This window comes from Leopardus geoffroyi, chromosome D2, assembly GCF_018350155.1.
Source record: "Leopardus geoffroyi isolate Oge1 chromosome D2, O.geoffroyi_Oge1_pat1.0, whole genome shotgun sequence".
Taxonomy (NCBI): domain Eukaryota; kingdom Metazoa; phylum Chordata; class Mammalia; order Carnivora; family Felidae; genus Leopardus; species Leopardus geoffroyi.
Window position 1 is genome coordinate 43,432,737 of NC_059334.1, and position 25,471 is coordinate 43,458,207.

General features: G+C 35.6%; 1 protein-coding gene across 9 annotated transcripts in view; it reads left to right on the forward strand.

The window, feature by feature from the left end:
• The window catches only part of CCSER2 (coiled-coil serine rich protein 2), a 197,321-nt gene that overhangs the window by 95,808 nt on the left and 76,042 nt on the right, over window positions 1-25,471 (forward strand). For 8 of the 9 annotated variants that reach the window (XM_045437892.1, XM_045437888.1, XM_045437890.1 and 5 more), the window contains 2 exons: window positions 1,805-1,895; window positions 9,772-9,934. In XM_045437892.1, the coding sequence (XP_045293848.1) occupies window positions 1,805-1,895; window positions 9,772-9,934 (254 nt within the window). Of the gene's footprint in view, window positions 1-1,804; window positions 1,896-8,964; window positions 9,097-9,771; window positions 9,935-25,471 lie in introns of those variants that run through there. The other variant, XM_045437897.1, reaches the window with a different exon arrangement.

The window sequence follows — 25,471 nt, forward strand, 5'->3', positions numbered from 1 at the left end:
TTCTGCATTTGTCTATTGCTGGGTGATAAATTCTTAGAAAGGAAAAATTTGCCTTTTTAAAAAAGGTTTTAGCTAGGGACACCTGGGTGGCCCAGTCGGTGAACCGTCTGACTTCGGCTCAGGTTATGATCTCACATTTCGTAGGTTAGAGGTCCCACATCGATCTCTCTGCTGTCAGCATAGAGCCTGTTTTAGATCTTCTCTCTCCCTCTCTCTCCACCCTACCCCCTTTCACACAATCTCTCCAAATAAATAAATAAACATTTTTAAAAAAAGGTTTTAGCTAAATTTTGACAAATTGCTTCCAGAAAGTTTATGAATTGAATCATCTGGAGTATTAATGAGTACTAGATTCTTTTCAATTGTGGTAAATCACCATTGGTATTAGCATTCTTTCCTACATTATATTTATTAGCTGTTTATTTTCTATTTTGTGAATTGACTATTATGGCCTTTGTCAGTTTCTTTCCATGTCCAACATTTTAATTTTTATTTATTTATTTGTTTATTTATTTATTTATTTTAAGTTTTTATTTTTTGACTTTTAAGAAGACTTAAATACTAAGGACAGCAGTTAGTTCATGATGGAAATAGGTTCTGTGAAATATCCCTTTTTCTGTCAAGGTTAAATAATTATCCAGAGGTGGTTTTGTTTGTTTGTTTGTTTGTTTGTTTCTACTTTTTTAGTAACAATTATTCCATTTGCTTTTAGTTCTCAGTGTATCTTGGAAGAAAGGCCAACAACACAATATTGGAAAGATTTGGATGGAATACGTGACATAGGGAACAAATGCTAATTTTGTTTATATCATCTGTAATAAAATATACATCCCCATTCTATAAGAGCTTTTCAAGTCCATAATCTCTAAGTTATTTACAATTCTGTAGATTTTTAATCTTTTTATTTATTTATACTAACAAAAGTTCTTACAGTATCGAATCAATTCTTGGATTGGAAGGATCTGCTAGTGGGTTACAGGTCAAACTGAGTTCCTAACTTTAAACTTTATTTCCTAAACTAGACTTCAGAATAAGAGTCCTTGAAAGCAAAACATTACTTTTCTCAGGATAGGTGATAGCTAGCAAGGTTGCACATAGAACTCAGGAGTGGTTGCTTATACCAATTTGACTGGTTCAGTCCTATTAGTCTTTTATAGAAAAAGAACAAATTAAGGCAAACTGAGGAGATAGTGGTGCCAAAGGTAGTAGTAGGTGGGTTTGGCACAAGAAAGGAAACGGAATGATCATGTTGTTAAAGGCTTTCATTATTTTACATCAGTGGTCCAATTCCTAGATATGATAAAACATAACCTTGCACACCAAATATGAATAACATTTGGAAGATTCTTTACCATCTTTGATTATTCATGTTATCAGGGAAATTGGTAAAAGCACGGACTCAGGAAATAGACCTTCTGTGTTTGCATCCTATTTTGGCTTTGTGCATTTATTTCCTGTAATTGTACTAGTCACTAAATCATAAGGTTATTTTGAAGATTAAATAAATGAATTAATATTTTTAAAGTACTTAGAACAATATCTTGCAGATAGTGAGCATTGTGTAAGTTTTAAAAAATAAATTAAAAAAATTATTGGTGGGAGGAAGAGTAAGAGAAGGATATTACAAATAGCTTCACAAGTAAACCAATTAAATCTTTTTTATTAGATTTTATTAAAAAAATTTATTTTTACAACACAAACACTGAGTAAATTCAGACTATCAGAGAGTGTTGTTTCCCAAACTAATGATGACATACATTTTTTGAGCTAGGTTATAGCATTTTTTTATTGCTTTTATTCACAGGATATTCTGAATAATCTTGAATCATGTGACCTTGAGGATGATGACCTTATGCTTGATGTGGATCTGCCTGAGGATGCACCTCTTGAAAATGGTAAGTAGGAACAATATTCAACTTCCAGAGGCATATGTAGTTGAGCTGCTTGACTTTGGCCAATTTAATATTTGTTATATACGGACTTCCTAATCCCAATGGAGGAAGACTTTGAGACTGAGAATCATTCTTAAGTGATGTTAAATAGATTGATTAATTTGCAAATTTATTTTATTCTTTGAAACCTGATTTTGTACATCTTAGATATAATTCTGTATGATCCAATAAAATTGTATGTATATACCATGAACTAAGTGGTAGATAGGATTTGTCCTTTTTTTCCTTGTGTACATATCTAGCTTTTTTCCCTTTAGTTTCATTTTAATTTTAAGAAGAAATACATTTAGAGAAACAGATATCATTTGCCTTGTGAAATAGCGGTAAAACTCATTAAGTTGGTAAATATTTTTAAAACATCAATTCTGAAAATTTTAGAAAGATTAATTGTGGGCAAATGGTGACCTTCCAGATGAATTATTCCACCTTTTTTACTCTCAAATCCACACTCTTCCTCTCTGGATCCCAACTGCTAATGTGGGGATTTAGACAATCCATATGCAAGAGAGGCCTGGGTACTCTTGCTCCCACTGACTTAATATCTTAGGATTTTCTATCTTAAGGTCTGATCTAGAATCAGAGATGAGCCTAAGAAAGCTCCTGGGGCAAGGGTTGAAATGGGAATACTCCTTCTGGATGGATGAATGGCTCCAGAAGATCTGTGGATTCCCTGTCAGTCAACATTTGCATAGTCTCTCAGGCCTCCCAGAAGCCAGAGATGAACCACACACGGTGGTGAAGTCCTTTTTATATGTGATGCTAGAAAAGTACAGGGATATGGTGCTATTGAGGGCACTAGGAGCTCACAGTTGTCACATTGTTCAGACTCCTTCCCCCCACCCCCGCCCCATGCTCCAAGGATGCTGTGTAACAATCTCAGAATTTTGGTGACTTTCAAAATAAACATTTGTTTTCCTTATTCATGGATTAGCTGGGACAGCTCAGACTGTGGGACTGAGTTCGCGTCTACTCCTTGTTTCTTCAAGACCAGGATTACCTGGAGCAGGTTGCTCTCGTGGCACATGGCAGAAGGACAACAGGCCGAGCAGAAATGTGCATGTAATATCTCTTAGGGTCTTGACAAACCATTGAAAATTATGGGGGAGAACTGAGACAATGATCCAGGAGATTTCATGTGAAGTTTTAAAGGCTTGCTGTGAGGAGTGAGTGATATACTTCCTTGGAATAAATCACATCCTAGATAATGCATTTTTTGACAGAATTTTAACAACTTTTCTTTGAAAACTTTATATCCTCTCTGAGCTAAAGGAATCAATCTTAGAGCCTCCTTCATCTTTAGAGGACAACAAAGTTATCTTCATATTAGGTAAAATTAGAATCACAGGGAAATTTAAAGTCTTTGAGGTCTTGGGTTGGGGACTTGTGAAAAGTAGGAGGGAACTTCTGAGGTATAACATCTCATATTGTAGATTTTCTAGGAGATGGCAAACAGGTATTGACTGTTTTGAGCTAACGGAACACTGAAGAAACAGAATATAGGTCTAAAATATGTAGCCTTCAAAGGCACTAAACATAAAATAGTATTCCATGTGGTACTCCTAGGTATTAAGGAATGACTGTTCTCTTTATAGTTCTGAGTTCCTGGATGACTATACCCACCCACCTGAGTTTTTTTGATTGGGAAGAGGATAGGAATGTTATAAGGACTGGTATAAGGTATAAAGGAGTCTTCTAATATACTTTTGACTATTGATTTTTATTCCCTTTAGCTTCTGGTTTTTGTGGCTGTTATGCAGATTTGGGTGTATGAATTTGCATGTATGACTGGGTCACTCTGAAGCCTGGTGAGTTCAGCATCGCTAATTCTGCCAATATCAGTGGAATTTTTACCAACAAAAAAACTGAGACCTTGTTGAGATCTTTACTTTGGGTTTGATTTTGGACACAAGCTTGCTATTACTGTATTATGAATAAGGGATCTTCTGGGATTTCAAGGAAGAGGCCATGAGGAGAATATTTATCTGGCAATTACACTTGTGTAGTAAATCATGACCTATTAGGTGTCATATGTGATAACACAGAGGTGGAAGAATGCTTGTTGGTCCAGTGTTTCTTGGATAGTTATGGGCTAGGATTTGGGACCTGAGAGGTATTGGAAATATCCACACCTGAGTTTTTTGGTGACATTGAGGGGGAGATGATATAACAATAGTAGGGTTTAAGGTTGATATTGTAGTGCCTGTAGCAATAAAACATCTGCAAGATTTTCTTTTAATATTTAGAGAAAATTATCTTTTGAGTTCAAGGGTAAAACTGGAAATTGGGTACTTGATTTTCCCTTCAGAACACTTTGATTAATCACCCATTTTATTTTTCCTCTTTTATTTCTTAGGTGATGCAGGATACTTGTTTTTCCAATGCCCTGCTGTTAATAGTATCTATAAGTGTACTAAGAGACTTCTTCCTCTAGTGTTTAGTTGGCTGTGGTGGAAGCATCTAGTTGTTATATATGAAGGACATAATTTTATTCTGAGTCTTATTCTGCTTTTCTCCAGGGCTCTTTCTAAGCATTAGATGCCTGGCAATGAGGCTATACTTATCCTATTTCTGCCTTTTTTTCACAGAAAGTAAGAAGAGAGACTGGGTTATATCTCTTTCAGAAACTATCTCCAAATGCTATCTAAAGGTGTTAGTCTATTCTTGAAGTCGGCAGTGGATTTATCCTTTATTTCCTTACAGAATTGAATCAGAGCCCAGTCTGTGTTCACAGAGAAGACTTTGTTGACAGCCTCTGCAAGGCCTCTTGTAACCTCTTCTGGTTTTCTGTGTACTTGATGGAGTTCAGTTACACAGTACCCCAAAATATGGCACCTTGGCATACTGAACATTTTAAGCCCAAGAAGTTTGAGTAAATGGCAGAGGCAGGGAAGTCCCTCTCCCCATTTCTGCCCCTCATCCTCCTTCCCTGAAACAGGTCATAAAACCTTCATGTGAGGGGTGCTCCCCTGTACCAGAGAAAAGGCACCATTCTTAATTCTAGGGATGCCAAGAAGAATCCTAATAGTACTTGCCCAAGTTTCCTCCAGTTTATTACAGTTACCTCATACTCTTTAACTGTCATATTCCTCCATGACTGTCCACTCTACATCAACACAGACCTGTTTCTTTGGGTCTGTCTTTCCTTCTGAAGCCTGCCGTGTCACATATTATGTTAAATACATTTGTATGCTTTCCTTCCATTAATCTGTCTTGTCAGTTTAACTTTCAGATCCTAAGAGAGTCAATGAAAACTGTTTTCTACACAGTCATGGGTTCTTAAATCACATGACTTTCAGATTTTTCACGCTGTGCCTTTTCCATTCTATTTTTGCAACTGGGGTTCCCTTTAATGTATGAACTAATGGGTAATAGATCTAGGAGCCCTAGATTATCAATTCTAAAACTTTTCTAAATTCCTCTGCACATTTCTCCCAATCTTGTATAGACCTTAGAAAACATCCAGCCATGACTTTCAGCTTAGAGACCTGACCTGGTTTAAAATCAGCCTTATGGGATTTTCCCTCTTCTGAAGGAGATTTTTAAGAGGTGTTGAGCCTTTGAGGTTTCTGGCCAGCTTCAGGGTAGGGAAACAGGTCAAGGGAGAGATGGGTCAGAGGAGGAGCATAGAATGAGAGAAGAGGAATAAAATGAGAAAGGACTTTAGGTTTCAGTTGCAGTTAGGAAGGATCTAAAAGAATTGTTTTAATTGTTTTGCATTTTTATTTTACCTTCATCAAGGAATCTCTTAAGGAAACAATTTGGATCTGACTTTCTTTTGGCAGACCACTGAGTATTTGAGACGTGCTTTTTTTTTGTTCAAAAGTGTTTCTTTTTTTTTTTTTTTAATTTTTTAACATTTATTTATTATTGAGAGACAGAGACATAGAGTGTGAGCAGGGAAGGGGGCAGAGAGAGGGGGAGACACAGAATCCGAAGCAGGCTCCAGGCTCTGAGCTGTCAGCACAGAGCCTGACACGGGGCTCGAACTCACAAACTGTGAGATCATGACCTGAGCCGAAGTCGGATGCCTAACCGACTGAGCCACCCAGGCGCCCCCTAAAGTGTTTCTTAAATTAACCGTTCAGGTTGTATCAAAAACACAATCGTGTTGCTTTATTATTTTGCTCTGGAACATCTGATGGTCACACATTGTCTACAGATTAATTCTAGCATTTGGCACAGTTATAGTATAAACCCTCAGGTTTGTGACATTCCCATAGTGTATATCTTGTTCCGTGTGCTTCTGTTTTTAAACTTTTCTCTGTTGAAAAAGATGCCTTTCTAATTACTTCTGAACCCCACTCCACCGAGTTATGGTGCCTATTAAATTGCACTTATTCCGTGTTATATTTCCTAAAAGATATAGTCATATGAGTTCTAGAGTATTGTCCTTGATCACTTTCCAATTACCATATTTTCTTCTGGAGATTGATCTTTCTTTTTCAGTAGTAATTGTGTTTAGTAATAACAAGGTTCGTGATTTTTTTTTTTTTTTTACATGAGCTTTTCTTCTTTCAGATTCAGAGCTTTTCTGATCAGATTGTAAAACCTCCTGCAAAGCACATTCTTTCTAGCCTTTGTAATGTGTAATTTCTTCCTGCCATCTTCATAGCCAGTTGTTATCACAGGTACAAATACTATTTGCGTCATCCATTATGACTTTAAGTAATCAGAGAAATAATCTAGGTTGCTTTTGGTGTTATATTTTGTTCCTTTTATAAAATCAGAAGAAATGAGTATGATGAGTAGTTGAGCTAGGCATCCCCACGTCCCATATGTTTAATTTAGCTATCTATATTAGATCCTCTTTCCCTCTCCAAAGGGTAAAGTTCCTGATGTTATCTGTCTCCTACTCACAGTAAAAGAACTAAAATCTTCTGCCTTTTACTTCTGGAGCTGGAAACCCCCTTTCACAAGGCCTTTTTTTATTTTCTAGACCTCAATTCAGAGTTACGGTGAAATCTGGTGTGTAGGATAGTTGTGATTGCTATACTGGATTAAAATTTTTCAAAGTTGGATACCTTTTTGTTTACCTCATCATACCCTATGGTATTTCATGTTCAGAGAGATTTATTTTCTTTCTTTGGGTCCTGTTCCCTCATTGGCTATGGAAGTGGTTTTGATTTATCTCCATCTTACAATTTTGTTTGCTTTCCATTTCCTTTGCTATATTATTTCTTTCATTCTGTCAGAATCTCTAATCTTCTCTAAGAAACCATCACTAATATTATTTCACATTATCTTCTTAGTAACATTTTAAAGTATATAAACGTATGTTTGACGAGTGCCTCAGATGGGAGTACAGTTGACCCTTGAACAACACAGGTTTGAAATGCACAGGCTCATTTATATGTGGGTTTTTTCAATAAAAATAGTACAGTACTACAAATGTGTTTATCTTCCTTATGATTTTCTTAATAACTTTCTTTTTTCGATACAGTGCAGTACTGTAAATGTATTTTTTCTAAGATTTTCTTATTTACATTTTATTTTTTCTAGCTTACTGTATTGTAAGAATACAGTATATAATACATATAATGTACAAAATACGTGTTAATTGACTGTGCTATTGGTAAGGCTTCTGATGCACCATAGGCTATTAGTAGTTTAGTTTTTGGGGAATCAAAAGTTATGCATGGATTTTTGACTGTGCAGGGGGTCCTGCACCTCTAACACATTGTTCAGGGGGCAGCTGTATAAGCAGGATCTTAGAGTCTTGGAGCAGTCATTTATCTGAGAATTTAGGCCCTTCTGTCTCAGTTTCTACCAATACTCTTTTATGGTTGTGGCAAATATTTGTTTCCAGTGTTTATTTGTCATTGTGCCTGTGTTGAGTTCTTGTTTCAATAAAGGTTCTTTCATTTGTAGTCTGTGTGTTGAACCAAGAACCTCTTTAGTAGACACAAAAGCGGCATATCAATTTTATGCATTTTAATTTCCCACAGTATTTAACACCATCTCCTCACCTGTTTGCTTCGTTCCTTTGCTTCTTGTTACTCTGTGTGCACACTGTTGATGATATCCTAATTACATATCAGGTTCTTATTATGACGGAATTTCTTGTTTGGGGAGTAAGTGGAATTTTATCTGCCTGAATTAAGTATGAATTCAGGGCATTTAAAAATAGATACAGATTATCCCTCAGCTATATAGAATTGCTGCAACTAAAGTAACATTTTAATGCCATGTAGAAATTCTTGATGAGCTTAACTGAGTCTCAGAGTATAATACAAATGTGAACTAAAATCAGTTTTGAGCCTTTTTAGGATTATTTTTAAATTAATTTTTCCTTTCTGATCTCATTTTCTACTCCTGATTTTTTAATTATAATGGTCGCCAATGCCTTTATTTATCTAATTGTCAGGTTTTCTATAATTGAACTTAAAAAAGTAGATTGTAATTTATATCAATAAAATGACAAGAAATTGTTTGAAATAATTTCAAATGTAAGGCTTCTTTCACAAATTTTTTCTTAAAATTTTTTTAAACTATAAAATATGTAGTTTTCCCCCCATATTGATTATTCTAACCATTATAAACAAAATTTCAAAGTCTTTTAAAAAGTTGTACAAAATTATTATGCATTTAGAAGAAATATGTTAACAGTAAATTTAGTGTGTATGAGAATTGAACATCTATACTTTATTTTAACTACTTATTTAGGAGTGGGAAAGTTTGTTTTTATCTGGTATACTGTAATGAAACACTTTCCATATTTCAAATTCAAGTTTGAGTTAAGTGAAAATAATCATTTAAAGAATGAGTTTTTTAAAATTGAGGATTCCATTGATTCCTACAGCTTGTTTATGAAGTAATTCTGAGCATTCAGGATTTGAACTTTCTCATGTAATAATTTGCAGACTAGAGAAACCTTTCCAGCGCCCGGCTTGGGTTAGTGTTCAGTTGTATTTTTAGTAACAGTCCTAACTCAGTAGCTATGTAACCACTGAGCGAAGATGGAGTCACAGGGCAAACTGGGCTTGCTTCCCACAGGGAGGGCTGGGAGTTGAGCAGGAAGGAAGGCCTGTTTGTCAGTGCCTTGTATGCAACTATGTCTGAGTAGGCAGCCGGGGACACAATGTCTCCCTTGTACAAAGTAACTCTTCTAGTGAGTGCTCAGATATGTGAGGAAAAAGTGTTTTGGGTAAGTGAAGGAGAAGCTTGGGGTATTTCAAGGAGATTCTTTTCGTGTTTTTTGGCATTTGGATTTCAGGGAGTGTGCTATTTGTTGCTACAAAGTACTGGCTTTGTTTTCAGTGGCATTTTAGACTTTTTGAACAATCTCTACTGTAGGCAGATTGAAGTGTCTTACTTTCTAAAATTGTGAGCTAATTTAAAAAAATACTATTCATTTGTGATAAAAACTTAATTTGTGCTTCTTGAAACCAGTGAAAGTTAATTGTGGCATTCATTTTGGAGAACGAATTCTCTACTAGAAATTTACTTTGACCATTTTCATTCTGAAGTCAGAACCAGCTAGTGATAATGATGAAAAACCTCCTAAAACTGATTACTGGTGTTTAAAATGTATAATGCTGATAACAAGGATAATATGCTTGTTTGAAAACACTGTTACTTAACTGCCTGTGATACGAAAGTTTTATAATGTACTTCAATTTGAATACTATAAAGTTTTCATCAGAAGAACTGGTTATTTTTCTTCTGGAAATCTTGATTTTGTGATTAGATAATATAAATGGCTGGTATTTTTAGAATATCATTTTTATATTCTCAGCAGCATTTAATTATCAAGTCATAAGTAGTTAACTTTTACAGAATGTGTACATGTTTATAGTGTTTTGCTTTTGAATCTATCTAGTGGAGTGTGACAATATGAACCGTTTTGACCGGTCAGACAGAAATGTTCGGCAGTCTCAGGAAGGATTTTGGAAAAGGCCACCCCAGAGGTGGAGTGGACAGGAGCATTATCATCTCAGCCATCCTGACCACTATCATCACCATGGAAAAAGTGACTTGAGCAGGTGAGTCTAATTTAGATTACATTTCCTATCTTTTGATTAATTTTGAATCATAATTTCCCCCTGCCCCAAAAACTATTTTTTAATCTGGTTTTTAGAGGCACCAAAAAATATTTCAAGTTATATGTGGTACTAATTGGAATAATATGTCTTAATTCTTTCATTAGCTTTACTGTATATAAAAATATTTTACTTAATGTCTGCTATTTGGACTTTGTTTGATGTTATTTTCTATTTCTCATTTGGGAATGATTAAATGTTGAAAATTTTAAGTTAATTATTTTAAAAATAATGTTTAAAGTTAGTGCCAAGTGATTTGTTACTTTTGCTTATATAATAAATTAAAACTTAAAAATTCCTCAAGTACTATTAGAAGCAGAGGAAGATACTGTACAATGCTAAAATTCTTTTTCTTTTTGAAGCATAGTAAAATCTTTAATTTGATCAGAGTTTATATATAGTACGGCTTTTGTAGTCAGTCAAACCTGGGATCAAACTCTGGCCTGACACAAATTAGCTTTGTGAGTTTAGGTAATTTATTTAAACCTTCTCCACTCCAGTTTATCATCTGTAAAACAGTTAATAATACCTTTCTCTCAGTGTTCAAGGATTAGGCACAAAAGTGCTTTGAGCAGTATATGGTTTACGGTAGACACACAGTGATGGTAGTTATTATTTTTTCTCTTTTCACTTTCCCATCTCATTCCACTAGGGATTTGAGATCATTTTGGGGTGCATTTACAATACAGATAGTAAAATTGGATGAAGAAACTATGGAAGGAAAATGTATGGCCCCATATAGTTCTTGAACAAAAAAAATTTGGCTTTAAGAAGCAGCAAAAGCTGGGGCACCTGGATGGCTCAGTCAGTTGAGCATCCGACTTCAGCTGAGGTCACGATCTCCCTCGTTGGTTTGAGCACCACGTTGGGCTCTGTGCTGATGGCTCAGAGCCTGGGGCCTGCTTCTGATTCTGTGTCTCCCTGTCTCTCTGCCCCTCCCCTGCTCATGCTCTTGTCTCTCTCTCTCAAAATAAATAAACATTAAAAAATTTTAAAAAAGAAGGCAGCAAAAGCAAAGAACATAACTTTATCCATTGCAAGATTTACAGTATACATAAGATAATGACTTTCTTTCATGAGACACAAACCTGAAAGAAGTTGCTTTGCATGAGTTCTTATAAGGGAAGTACCTTGTGATATAGAGGACAGGTCTCAGACAGCTTCCCAAAGTAAAAGTAATGACAAATTCCTTATGTCCCTTTCTTACTTATGTTCTTCATTGTAAGCTACAAATAAGTCTAGACCAAGTGAGAAAAGGGAGTTCTTCAGTGGGTCATGAAATAATGAAGTTTAACCAAAGATTCTTCTGATGGTATGATTAAATGCAAGGATAAAATTTAGAAGATCTAGAAGAATGCATGGAGTATGTATCTTTCCAGGCATTATTTTGGCTGTTGTTTCTTATAGCTAGGCTTTTGATAAGGAATGGACATTGGAGAGTTATTATTGTCAGGCAAGAATATGATGTAAAGACAGTTATGGTTGGTAAGATTATACTTCCCTCATCTTTGATGGTTTGTTTAAAAGAAGGTAAAGTTAAGGCCAACTTATGAAAATTTAGAAGTCTAACTAAAATGTGAACCATTGCTTATACTTCTGATAAGATTTATTCATCCATTTAATAAATATTCGTCGAGAACCTATGTTGAATTCTGTGCTAAATTCTCAAGCTGGGGGATGAATTTGGAGAGAGTGTGAGAGGTGATAGCTGTGGATTGGTAATGGCTTCTTGGAGCATTGTTTTGGGGATGGTAAAAACCATTATGCAGTACATGAGCTTAGTTGGAGTCATTGCAGTTAGTTATTGGTTAGGTAGAAGGTTCATGTGCCTCCTCCATCACATACAAAGTTTAGTTAGTAAAAACTTCCTAGATGTTGAGTCTGTGGGAGAGACAGGTGTGTAGGCAGTTATAATATTTGTCTTTGTTATAATATAATAGTATTTGTGCAGTACAAGGATAATGGTTGCTTTAAGAAAGTGATTTATATAGGATTCCAGAAGCATGTAGCAACTGGTTTTTGTCTAGGGTAGTTGTGTGTAAAAGGAAGTTACTATTGAACTGGTAATATTGACTATAGAGATTGCAGAGGAGTGGTTTCTATAGGAGAAAGATGAGTGTTCAGATGGAAAAAATAGCATGTGTAAAACCATGTGTGAGTAATGTGGCATTTTCAGAGAACTACTATGAGTTTGTTTCTAGGTCATTTGTAGGAATGGATAGATGTGATCTCTAACTCTAAAGGCAAAATTCTTTATTTTAAGGTAAAAGATGGCAAATTTTAGCTTGAAATGGGATTATTAATCAGACTGTCCCAAATGGAATGAATTACCTGGATGGAAGTAGTAATCTGTGTCCTTGGAAATGATCAAACTGAGGCTGATTAGTCATCTTTCAGAAAAGATACCGTTTTCCAAAAACAATATTCCTGGATATTAATAGGCATAGAAAAGCAATTCTCTGATCAATTGAGTAGGAAATGAATAAATTAAAGTTTTTTAAAAAATAGTTTGCTCCACAGCGCCTTAAATATATAAATACAGTACTATGATCTTGCAAAATGTGGTAAAAGAATATGTAGCCATTTCCCAAAACATATGACCACAGATCCCTTTTATACAGTGTATTTGGAGGGAGTAGTGATTTGTGGATCATCCACACTGGTGATTCTCAGGGAGGAGAGAGAAATACACCATATTCTTGGGGGTTGCTAATTTGACTCATTTAGCACAGAACTTCCCAAGAAGTGGGCACCCTGGTTTGTCATAAATAGTTATAGTTTATTGATCCCTCCAGGTTTTAGAGTGGCTGTGTGGGTTTGGGACATCTAGATCCCCTAGAGCTCGTTAGGAGATGGGTGGTAAAGAGAGAAACCTTACTCAAGACAAGCCTGACTCTCCAGCATATCTTAAAACTATTATTTTCTCTCTATGCCTTGATTTGAAAAAGTTTGGATGTACCTAACCCCAGGGCCTTTTTAACATTACATGTGTAAAAGTGTCTCTACCATTCCATAACTTCTTGAGGATTCCTTTTCCTGTCTGTCCTTTAATTCTCCTCATTGTCTTTTTTTTTTTTTTTTTAATTATGCCTTAATCTGTTTTACAGGGGACTGTAATTATAGGAATTGTCTTATCTGCAATTCAGTGGTTCAGAACCACTGACCAGTTTCCTTTATGTTTTTTTTTTTTCATAATACTATGCTCTCCTCTCCTTATCTGGCCTAACCTTTCACTACTGTTTCTCCCCAACCTCCTCCTTTGCCTACACCTTCCACTATGCTATATGGAATTCTTTCACATCCTAACCAACTCACATTCTTGACCTCTTTGCTCACATTCTGATTGTAACTGAAATCTAACTCCTTCCTAAATGTACTAATTCCCTAGTAGTGTTTTTATATGAAGGATTCTTATTTTCCAGTCACTCTAGTACTTTACTGTTTAGAAGTGGGGTCTTTGTCTTCACTCCTCATTTGTTTCTAAATAAAGTATTCTTCACTGTTATTACTTTGAGACTTAGAGCATTTGGCTGTATCAACCCCTCCTTATTGGTCCCTACCCCTGCCTCACAAAATCTTGGCCATTGGCTCATTTTCCCTCTTCATTGTAAGCTTTGCTACAATCCTGACTGTCTCCAGTGTTCATGTATATGGTTCATATAACCCCCTGAACCCTTAGTTCCTTAGGATTCTCTCTGTATAAGATCATGCCATCAGAGATAGATATTTTTCTTTCCATCTAGGTACTTTCTTTTTTTTTTTTTTTTCCTCCTGCATAATTTCTATGGCTAGAACCTACAATGCAGTGTTGAATAGGACTGGTGAGAGCAAACATTTGTGCCTTTCTAATATTAAGGATAAAGCATTCAGTCTTTCACTGTTATGTATGATGTTAGCTTTGCTTTTTCACAGTCTTTATCAGGTTGAGGAACTTCTAATCATATTTTGTTGAGTGTTTTTATCATGAAAGGGTGTTAGATTTTGTCAAATACTATTTCTGTGAGTATTGAGATAATTTTTTGGCCCTTATTCTCTTAATGTGGTGTATGACATTGACTGATTTACATATGTTGAACCAACTTTACCTTTCTTGGATAAATCCTACTTGGTCATGGTATGTAATCACTTTATGTGTTGCTAGATTCAATTTGCTAGTATTGCGTTGAAGATTTTTGTGTGTATATTCATAATAAATATCAGTCTGTAGTTTTCTTTCTTTCTTTCTTTCTTTCTTTTTTTTAAATTTTTTTTTTTTCAACGTTTATTTATTTTTGGGACAGAGAGAGACAGAGCATGAACGGGGGAGGGGCAGAGAGAGAGGGAGACACAGAATCGGAAGCAGGCTCCAGGCTCTGAGCCATCAGCCCAGAGCCCGACGCGGGGCTCGAACTCACGGACTGCGAGATCGTGACCTGGCTGAAGTCGGATGCTTAACCGACTGCGCCACCCAGGCGCCCCTCTTTCTTTTTTTTTTTTTTTTTTTTTTTTTTTAAATGTCTTTGTCTGGTTTTGGTATTATGGTCACATAGATTGAAAAGGGAAGTGTTTCTTTAATTTCTATTTTTGGAAGAACTTGTAGGATTCACCAGTGCAGTTATTTGGGCTTGGGCTCTTCTCTTCTCTTCTTTCTTTTTTATTATTTATTTTTAAATTTACATCTAAATTAGTTAACATATACTGTAATAATGATTTCAGGCATAGAATCCAGTGATTCATGCCCTACATATGACACCCAGTGCTCATCCCAAAAAGTGTCCTCCTTAATGCCCCTTGCTTATTTAGCCCATGCCCCCACCTGCAACCCCTCCAGCAACCCTCAGTTTGTTTTCTATATTGAAGAGTCTTTTATGTTTTGTCCCCCTCCCTGTTTTTATATTATTTTTGTTTCCCTTCCCCTATGTTCATCTGTTTTTTATCTTAAATTCCACATATTAGTGAAATCATATGATATTTGTCTTTCTCTGACAAATTTTGCTTAGCATAATATACTCAGGTTCCATCCATGTTGTTGCAAATGCCAAGATTTCGTTCTTTTGATCTCCAAGTAATATTTCATTGTGTGTGTGTGTGTGTGTGTGTGTGTGTGTGTGTGTGTGCGTGCATGTGTGTGTGTGTATACGACATCTTTATTCATTCATCTGTTGATGGACATTTGGGCTCTTTCCATACTTTGGTTGTTGTCAATAGCACTGCTATAAATATTGAGGTGCATGTGTGCCTTTGAAACAACACACCTGTATCCTTTGGATATGTACCTAGTAGGGCAATTGCTGGGTTGTAGAGTAATTCTATTTTTAATTTTTTGAAGAACCTCCATACTGTTTTCCAGAGTGGCTGCACCAGTATTTATTCCCACAAGCAGTGCAAAAGGGTTCCTCTTTCTCTGAGTCCTCGCCAACATCTTGTTGCCTGAGTTGTTAATTTTAGCCATTTGACTGGTGTGAGGTGGTATTTCATTGTGGTTTTGATTTGTATTTTGGGCTTGGGATTTTCTTTGTGGAAGGTTTTTGACTACTAATTTAATTTCTATAGATGTTCTGTAGACATCTATTGAATTTTGTTAGTATGTAGTATTCAAGTCTTCTATTTCTTTGCTGACTTTTTCTTCTGTCCATTAATAAGGAGGAAGTAATTAAAGTCCAACTTGAATTTATCTTGTAGGGAAGATACATTCTTGTAGGGAAGGTCTAATAGCAACACATTTTCTCAGTTTTTGTTTATATGATGATGTTTTAATTTCTCCTGAATTTTGAAGGCTAATTTTGCTGGATATAGAATTCTTGGTTGATAATCTTTTAACATTTTGACTCTCATGCTTTCTGATCAAAAATCAGCTGTTAATCTTACTGAGCTTGTCTTCTACATGATGAATCCTATTTTTATTTTTCTTGCTTTGTTTAGGATTCTCACTTTTTTTCTTTTTTTTTTCTAGTTTTTGACAGTTTATGATGTGTCTCTTTATTATATTTTGGAGTTTGTCAAGCTAATGATTAGAAGCCTTTTTTTTTAATGCCCTGAACCATTAAGTATCCCAGCCTTTTACAACGGTGTGTGTGTGTGTGTGTGTGTGTGTGTGTGTGTGTGTGTGTAGGGATGCTTTCAACAACCTGGTAAGCAGTTTGTAACTCTGCCTTAACCTTCATTTCCTTCTTTTTGCTCAGAGACTCAAGGAGAGCCAAAGATGAGAGGTTAAGTTCTTCTCAGGTATTTCCTTGGCATGCACAGAGCCCTACACAGGTGTATGGCCTTCTCTATGTCCAAGAATATGTTGGGGGTATTTCAGAGCCTCCTGTGGACATCTCATTCCTCAGGTTTTTCTTTAAAGTTTTTTTGATCATTGCCATTTCAGGCAGGTTGAAATTTTAAGCAGTGGCACTGATTTTTTTCAACAAATGTATTAGAGATAAGGCTGTTCCCAATGAGAGTCTCCAAATTAGTTCAAATGAAACAACAGTTGAGAATGAGCCTTTTCTAGGAGGGTGTTAGGTCAAATAGTAACTATTTTCTGGAAATGGTGCTTTTGAAAGAATTCCAAACCCAGTTTACCACCCACTTCTTCCTCCCAGTGATTGCTGAATTTCACTGCTATTATGCTTGTAAGGCTCTTATTTTCCAAGCTACCACAGAACTGGGCAGATAGGCATAGTAATAGAATAAATTAAAATGCCACAGGCTTGTTCTTACCAAGATTCAACTGGGGTTTTTTTTTTTTCTTTTCTTTTTTAAATAAGTGCTCCTTGGTTGTGGCAAGCATTTCTATATTACTGGAAAAGTTGATTTTAACCAATTTGCCAGTGTTCTCAGTGCTTTTATGGAGGAGTGGAGTTTTTGGAGATATTTATTCTGCCATTCTGCAAATATTTCCTTCTGTCTTTTAATTAAAAGACTTCATTTTTTAGAGAAGTGTTAGGTTTAGAAACATTGAGCAGAAAGCACAGAGAGTTTTCATTTACTCCCTCACCTTCTTTTATACAATTTGCTCTATTATTAACATCTTGCATTAATTGTAAAAGTTCATGAATCAATATTGATATACTAACTAAAATCCATAGTTTACATTAGGGGTTCACTCTTTGTGTATACATTCTATGACCTTTGACAAATGCATAATGATATGTATCTACCATTACCTTATCATACAGAATAATTCACTTTGCTTAAATTCTCATGTTCTCTGTGTATTATCCCTTTCTTCTCCGCCCACCCCCACCAAGGCAAACACTGATCTTTTTACTGTCTCCATAGCTTTGCCTTTTCCAGAATGCCATATAGTTGTATGTAGTGTTTTCAGATTGGTTTCTTTCACTCAGCAATATCCATTTACATTTCCTCCATGCCTTTTCATGGCTTGATAGCTCATTTCTTTTTATCACTAAATAATAGTCCATTGTTTGGATGTACTACAGTTGTTTATCCATTCATTTCCTGAAAGATATCTTGATTGCTTCCAAAATTTGGCAACTACGAATAAAGCTGCTCTAACCATTTACATGTGTAAGTTTTGAACTCATTTTGGTAAATATCAAGCATGTTTGCTGAATTATATAGTAAGATATTTAGGTTAGTAAGAAACTGCCAAATTGGCTGTACATTTTGCGTTTTCTCCAGCGGTGAGTGAAAGCTCCTGTTGTTACACATCCTCACCAGCATTTGGTGTTGTTTTGGATTTTAACCATTCTAATAACCATTTGCAGTTGCCAATTGATATATAATGTTGAACATTTGTTCACAAGTTATTTGCCATTTGTATATCTTCAGTGAGATGTCTGTTTAGAACTTTACTCATTAAAAACATTTTTTTTTAACATTTAATAATTTTTGAGAGAGAGAGAGAGAGAGACAGCATGAGTGGGGGGAGGGGCAGAAAGAGAGGGAGACACAAAATCTGAAGCAGGCTCTAGGCTCTGAGCTGTCAGCACAGAGCCCGATGCAGGGTTCGTACTCATGAACTATGAGATCATAATGTGAGCCAAAGTCCAACACTCAACCGAGTAAGCCACCCCAGGTACTCCACTTCTGCTCATTCTTAAATTTGGTTGTTTGTTTTCTTGTTGAATTTTAAGAGTTCTTTGCATAATTTAGATATCAGTTCTTTGTCAGATATTTTACAAATATTTTGTCCCAGTCTGTGACTTGCCTTTTCAGTCTCCTAATGGTGATTTTCAAAGAACAGGTGTTTTAAATTTTATGCAGTCTGGTTTATAATTGTTCTTTCGTGATTGTATTTTTTGTGTTGTTTCTAAGAAGGTAGAAACTCAACATCACCTGAAGTTTCTTCCTTCTTATCTTGTGGTTTTACATTTCATATTTAGGTCTTTGGTACATGTTGAATTAATTTTTGTAAACAGTGTGAAAGGTCATTTTTTTTGCATATGGATATCTAGTTTTTCCAGTATCTCTTTTTGAAAAGACTATCTAGTATCCTTTGTTTTTGTTTTTTGAGAGGTTTTTCGCTAGGTTTTCTTTCTTTTCTTTTCTTTTCTTTTCTTTTCTTTTTTCTTTTCTTTTTTTTTTAGTATAATTAACAATGTTATATTAGTTTCAGGTATAAAACATATTGATACAACATATTTTTTATTTTTATTATTACTTTTTTCAATATATGAAGTTTATTGTCAAATTGGTTTCCATATAACACCCAGTGCTCGTCCCAAAAGGTGCCCTCCTCAATACCCATCACCCACCCTCTCCTCCCTCCCACCCCCCATCAACCCTCAGTTTGTTCTCAGTTTTTAAGAGTCTCTTATGCTTTGGCTCTCTTGCACTCTAACCTCTTTTTTTTTTTTTTTCCTTCCCCTCCCCCATGGGTTTCTGTTAAGTTTCTCAGGATCCACATAAGAGTGAAAACATATGGTATCTGTCTTTCTCTGTATGGCTTATTTCACTTAGCATCACACTCTCCAGTTCCATCCACGTTGCTACAAAGGGCCATATTTCATTCTTTCTCATTGCCACGTAGTACTCCATTGTGTATATAAACCACAATTTCTTTATCCATTCATCAGTTGATGGACATTTAGGCTCTTTCCATAATTTGGTTATTGTTGAGAGTGCTGCTATAAACATTGGGGTACAAGTGCCCCTATGCATCAGTACTCCTGTATCCCTTGGGTAAATTCCTAGCAGTGCTATTGCTGGGTCATAGGGTAGGTCTATTTTTAATTTTTTGAGGAATTTCCACACTGTTTTCCAGAGTGGCTGCACCAATTTGCATTCCCACCAACAGTGCAAGAGGGTTCCCGTTTCTCCACATCCTCTCCAGCATCTATAGTCTCCTGATCTGTTCATTTTGGCCACTCTGACTGGCGTGAGGTGATATCTGAGTGTGGTTTTGATTTGTGTTTCCCTGATGAGGAGCGACGTTGAGCATCTTTTCATGTGCCTGTTGGCCATCCGGATGTCTTCTTTAGAGAAGTGTCTGTTCATGTTTTCTGCCCATTTCTTCACTGGAGTATTTGTTTTTTGGGTGTGGAGTTTGGTGAGCTCTTTATAGATTTTGGATACCAGCCCTTTGTCTGATATGTCATTTGCAAATATCTTTTCCCGTTCCGTTGGTTGCCTTTTAGTTTTGTCGGTTGTTTCCTTTGCTGTGCAGAAGCTTTTTATCTTCATGAGATCCCAATAGTTCATTTTTGCTTTTAATTCCCTTGCCTTTGGGGATGTGTCAAGTAAGAAATTGCTACGGCTGAGGTCAGAGAGGTCTTTTCCTGCTTTCTCCTCTAGGGTTTTGATGGTTTCCTGTCTCACATTCAGGTCCTTTATCCATTTTGAGTTTATTTTTGTGAATGGTGTGAGAAAGTGGTCTAGTTTCAATCTTCTGCATGTTGCTGTCCAGTTCTCCCAGCACCATTTGTTAAAGAGACTGTCTTTTTTCCATTGGCTGTTCTTTCCTGCTTTGTCAAAGATGAGTTGGCCATACGTTTGTGGGTCTAGTTCTGGGCTTTCTATTCTATTCCATTGGTCTGTGTGTCTGTCTTTGTGCCAATACCATGCTGTCTTGATGATGACAGCTTTGTAGTAGAGGCTAAAGTCTGGGATTGTGATGCCTCCTGCTTTGGTCTTCTTCTTCAAAATTACTTTGGCTATTTGGGGTCTTTTGTGGTTCCATATGAATTTTAGGATTGCTTGATACAACATTTTTATACATTACTCAGTACTCATCATTGTAAATAGAGTCCCCATCTGTCACCAAAACTTCATTACAGTATTATTGACTATATTCCTTGTGCTATACTTTTCATCTCTGTGACTTACTTATTTTATAACTGGAAGTTTGTACCTGTTAATACTCTTTATTCATTTCACCCATCCCCCAACCTGGATCCCCCTGGCAACCATTCATTTGTTCTCTGTATTTAAGAGTCTTTTTGTTTCTTTGTTTGTTTCTTTATTTGTTCATTTCTTTTTTAAATTCCACCTATCGGGCGCCTGGGTGGCTCATTCAGTTGGGTGTCCTACTGCGGCTCAGGTCATGTTCTCACGGTTCGTGGTTCGAGCCCCGTGTCAGGCTCTTTGCTGCCAGCTCAGAGCCTGGAGTCTGCTTCTGATTCTGTGTCTCCCTCTCTCTGGCCCTCCCCCACTCATGCTCTGTCTCACTCTCTCTCTCAAAAATAAATAAACATTAAAGAATTTTTTTTTAATTCCACATATAAGTGAAATCATGGTATTTATCTTTTCTCTCTGATTTATTTCACCTAGGATAATACCTTCTAGGTCCATTGATGTTATTGCAGATGGCAAGATCCTTTTTTTTTTTTTTTTAACGACTGAGTAATATTCAATATTCGTGTACATGTGTGTATATATACACACATACCACATCTTTTTTACCTATTTGTCTATCAGTGGACACTCGGGTTGCTTCCATATCTTGGCTATTATAAATAATGCTGGAATAAACATAAGGGTACAAATATCTTTTTGAATTAGTGGTTTTGTTCTCGTTGGGTAAATATTCAGTAGTGGAATTACTAAATCATATGGTATTTCTGTTATTCTGTCTTCTTTGAAATACCTTTGCTTCTTTGTCAAAGATCAGTTGACTGTATTTGTGGATTATTTTTGGATTCTCTGTTTTGTTCCACTGATCTGTTTATTCTTTAATCAGTACCGCAGTCTTGATTACTGTCGCTTTATGTGGTAAGTCTGGAAATCACTGTCAGTATTCTGACTTTCTTCCTCTGAAGTATTGGTTATTCTGGCTCTTTTTCCTCTTCATATAAACTTTAGAATCACATTGTTGATATTCACAAAATAATTAGGTGGGATTTTGATTGAGACTGTGTTGAAACTACCATTAAAAAACTATAATAACCGTGAACATAAAAATACATATATTTAACTTTTTCTTAATGATGAAAAAAAGAAACATTAAAGGTTTTGTGAAGTCAAAGTGCAACTGAGATTAGAAAATAAGAAGAAAAATTCTGTCTCTCCTTGCCTCTTACACATGCATCTCTACTGGCTAGTCTAATGTGTGAATCACAAACTTTAGTACAGAATCACACATATTAGTAATCAAAAAGCTTGGGTCGAAGTGGAGAAGAACATAAATATATAGGTACAGCCACATAGTTTAGGGAGATTCCTTTAAAATGGCAATAATAATTATGCAGTGATGTGATTATTAGGTGTTTGGATTGACTATCAGGTACTATTGTATGGATTCAATTTAAATGGGTTTAAAAAAGCTTATCTCTTAAAGATTCCTTTTTGTATTTATCCTGATCTTATTTTGGAGGAGATGATTTTATTTTCTATATTTATAGAACAGTGTTAAATAATATTGGTGATGGTGGACATTTCTTTCTTGTGCTTCTATAACTACTGAACTCATTTTTGCCCTCCCCCAATACCCATATTGGTTCAGTTCTTCATATTCAGTCAAGTACCTGGCCTGTGGTCAGCTACATAGATTCTGGCTTTGCTAACACACTGCCAGCCTTACAGTGTATTCCCCAAAACAGCATGCAGTCTTCTGTTGCTTCCACCATCTAATTTCTCTACCAGAAATCCACAGTTGTTAAAATCTGTATACAAATACAGATTTATGCCTGTCAATTTAATATGAGGTGGTGTTTTCAGTAATTCCTCTATTATCTCATGTTTATTTTTCTTTACCTTTTTTACGTCTTCATCCCTGGGTTTGTGCTTGCACTCTTGGAAAGTGATTTTACCTCTCATTTTCAAAAGTTTCAAAGGTTCAGATTCCCATATGTGAACTTCATCGTCTTCTCAGAATGTGAAATCTCAGAATCTTCATTATCTCTCAGTCATTTTTTTTTCCTTTCCTGTCTTTAATTGTGTCCTTCTATTTTCTGAAATAACCCTTGTTATGTATTTGTTTTCTGTTCCATCTTTGTCTTCTTTTGCATCTCAGTTATCTTCATTTTTTTCCCCAGCAAACTGCAGTAAGGTGTTATGTTACTTCCAATGGTTTGTCAGATAGTTTAGTACCAAATTCGTAAGTTTAAACAAATTGTGTTAAAATTTACCATTTGAGGAATATAAGTGAAAGGTTATATGGCATTCTAGTATTCTTTCGACATTTATGTTAGAAAATTTTCTCAACATAAACAAGTTGGAAATTATTTATAATAAATAATATAATAGCAATTAGTTTTTATTTAACATTTACTGTATATCAGGAACTGTTCTAAGCACTTTAACATATATTACTTCGTATCAGACTTACAGCAACCTAATGAAGTAAGTACTCTTATTATCCTTAATTTATAGATCAAGAAAATGAAGGATAGATAAAGTAACTTGTCCTGTTACTAGCTAATAAGTGACAGAGATGAGATTTGAACTCAGGTAATCTATGCAGGTAATGTAAAAATGAATAAGATATGGCCCTATTTTCAAAGGGCTTGCAATATAATTAGAGGCGATAACTATATAGATTTCTTTAATTTATGCTCAATAAATTAAGGATCCTGAAGTGCTAGTTTTATCTAGTTGAGGGCATCAGGAAGGGCTTTTGGAGGAAGTAGCATTTTAGTACTAGGAGAAGATATGTTTCATTTGGGATCTCATGGTGGAGGTATTTGAAATGCAAGCTAAGGTATATGAACTTCATTTGGTGTGCACTGGCAAACATTGAGAATTAAAGAAACTGTGGCCCAAAGATATTAAGTATTTCCAGTAGCTAGTTACTATCAGCCAGGATTTAAACCTTAATCCTAGGCAAGAGGCAGTTCTTTTATACCATTGTGGTTTTCTGGATACCATATCTTTTACCCTGTATTGTTAGTGGTAAAGACTTGTTGTGACTCTTCCTTTGAAATGCTTTTAATTCATTAGTTCCTTGCATGTGGTTCATATTTAGTCAACCTAAAATAAGCCTTATTCTCAGTATCTTCCCTCTCTAATTTTTATTTTATTCATTTGGTAAAATAGGAGGTAAAGTTTAATTTGATTATTAACTGGTACTTTTTAATGTGACTGCTTCCAGATTACAATTTTAAAGTAGTGCTTTGTTTTAATGTCACAACCAAAGAACTTTAGAATCTCAGAGATGGAAGCTTGAAAAGAAACAATCTAGTAGTTAAAATCCATGTTCCTTAATCATACAGTGAAAGCAGCAACAACAACAAAAGAAACAACTTAAAAGCTAACTGTTTTTGATATAGAGGAAAAGAATACACAGTCTTTGTCTTCATGGAGTTCATGATTTGGCACAGATTGCACATGAACACAATATACTGTGTTAAGTATCATAGTGGGGCACACTAGAGGACTCTATAAGGACACCTGTGGAAGTACCAAGCCCTGCTTTAGGAAGGGATTAAGGAAGCTTTCCCTGAGGAAATGCCAACTAATTTAAGATAAAGAGGAGTTATCATTCTTCAGATCAAGTGGGCAGTGGAGGGCAGGGTAAATAGCCTAGCCACGAGTATGGAGAGGTTGACATAGGTTTGGAGATGAGGGAGATTATAGTGTGCTTTGGCAATCTCAGGTAATTGGCTATGGATTAAGATGTATTGAGGGATGAAGTTGAAGACTAAATTGGATTTAGGCTATCTGTGGCCTCATAAGCCATATTTGAGTCTCCTTGTCCCTGAAAAACATGCCTTGCATTTTGTGCTGTTGTTTTTTATTTTCTTGTTCCAGAAAGCCTTCTCTTTCATTTCAGTCATACTTAAACCTCATACTTTATAGTTCATCCCAGGTTCTTTCTTGCCCAAGAAAACCTTCCAAAGTATGTCAACTTTTTTCTCTGAAAACATAGCTCTTATCTCTACTCTTCATATGCTAGATGAGTCTATGTTTTTGTTTTACTACTTTGCTAACTTTTTATTATTATATCTTTTTCATCATTCCATGTATACATTGCCCATCTATTCAGTAATGGATGGTGAAATCATATTAATTGATCAGTAGTTGAAATTTAATCATTAAACTATATTTTGAACCAACAAGTATAAGGCAGAAGTATATGTAAACATATTAGAGTCTTAACTATAGATCAAAAATTTTTAAGAACTTAAAACAAAAATCAGGCCTGAAATAAAATACGAAAAAATAGTTTCAGAGAAAAATAATTTTGTGAAAACCAAGCCCATGTTGAATATTTAAGAGTTTAGAAATTTGGGAATATTTGTTATAAATTAGAAAATCTAGTGTTTCAGGGCGCCTGGGTGGCTCAGTTGGTTGAGTGTCCGACTTCAGCTCAGGTCATGATCTTGCAGCTTGTTAGTTCGAGCCCCGCGTCGGGCTCTGTGCTGACAGCTCAGAGCCTGGAGCCTGCTTCTGATTCTGTCTCCCTTTCTCTCTGCTCCTCCCCTGTTCACTCTCTCTCTCTCTCTCTCTCAAAAATTAATAAACATTAAAAAAAAATTTAGTGTTTCTACTTTTTCTGTGTGGTTAAAATTTAATGTGTTGTGACTTTGGCAAATTTAATGGGTCATGAATTTAACTTGAATTCTGCTATGTTAATATGGCCATTATATTGGAGCGAGTACTCGTTCAGTGTGTTATTTAATATACTGAGGTCTCACATATGTAACAAGTTCATGTCTTAAGAGCCAGCTGGAACCATTACTACATGAGTGTAGTAATTTGAAATTGCTTTAGCTAATGACTTCTGATCAAAGCATTGTGTTCTTCACAATCTATGAAACACATCAGCCCCAGTTTTTGTGGCTTTTTGTTTTTTGTTTTTTGGTTTTTTCGGTCTGCTTTTTCAAGCACGTATATTGTATGAAACTAAAGGGAAGTTTAAATTTTCTTAGAGTAGACTTTTTAAAATATATTTTAAGATTGGGAAATATGTGGTGTATATAAGACTTTTATAAAATCAAGTTTAATCTTTATTAGAAAAGAAGACTTACCTGTAATGTAAAAACAAAGTAGTAACAGTTTGTCTGTCTTAACTGTTTGCTGGGACTTACAAGAAATAGGAATCCAGGCGTGTGTGACCAAACTGGGAATGAAGATAGATAGCATAGTTATGGGGCTAAAAAAAGATGTGACGTT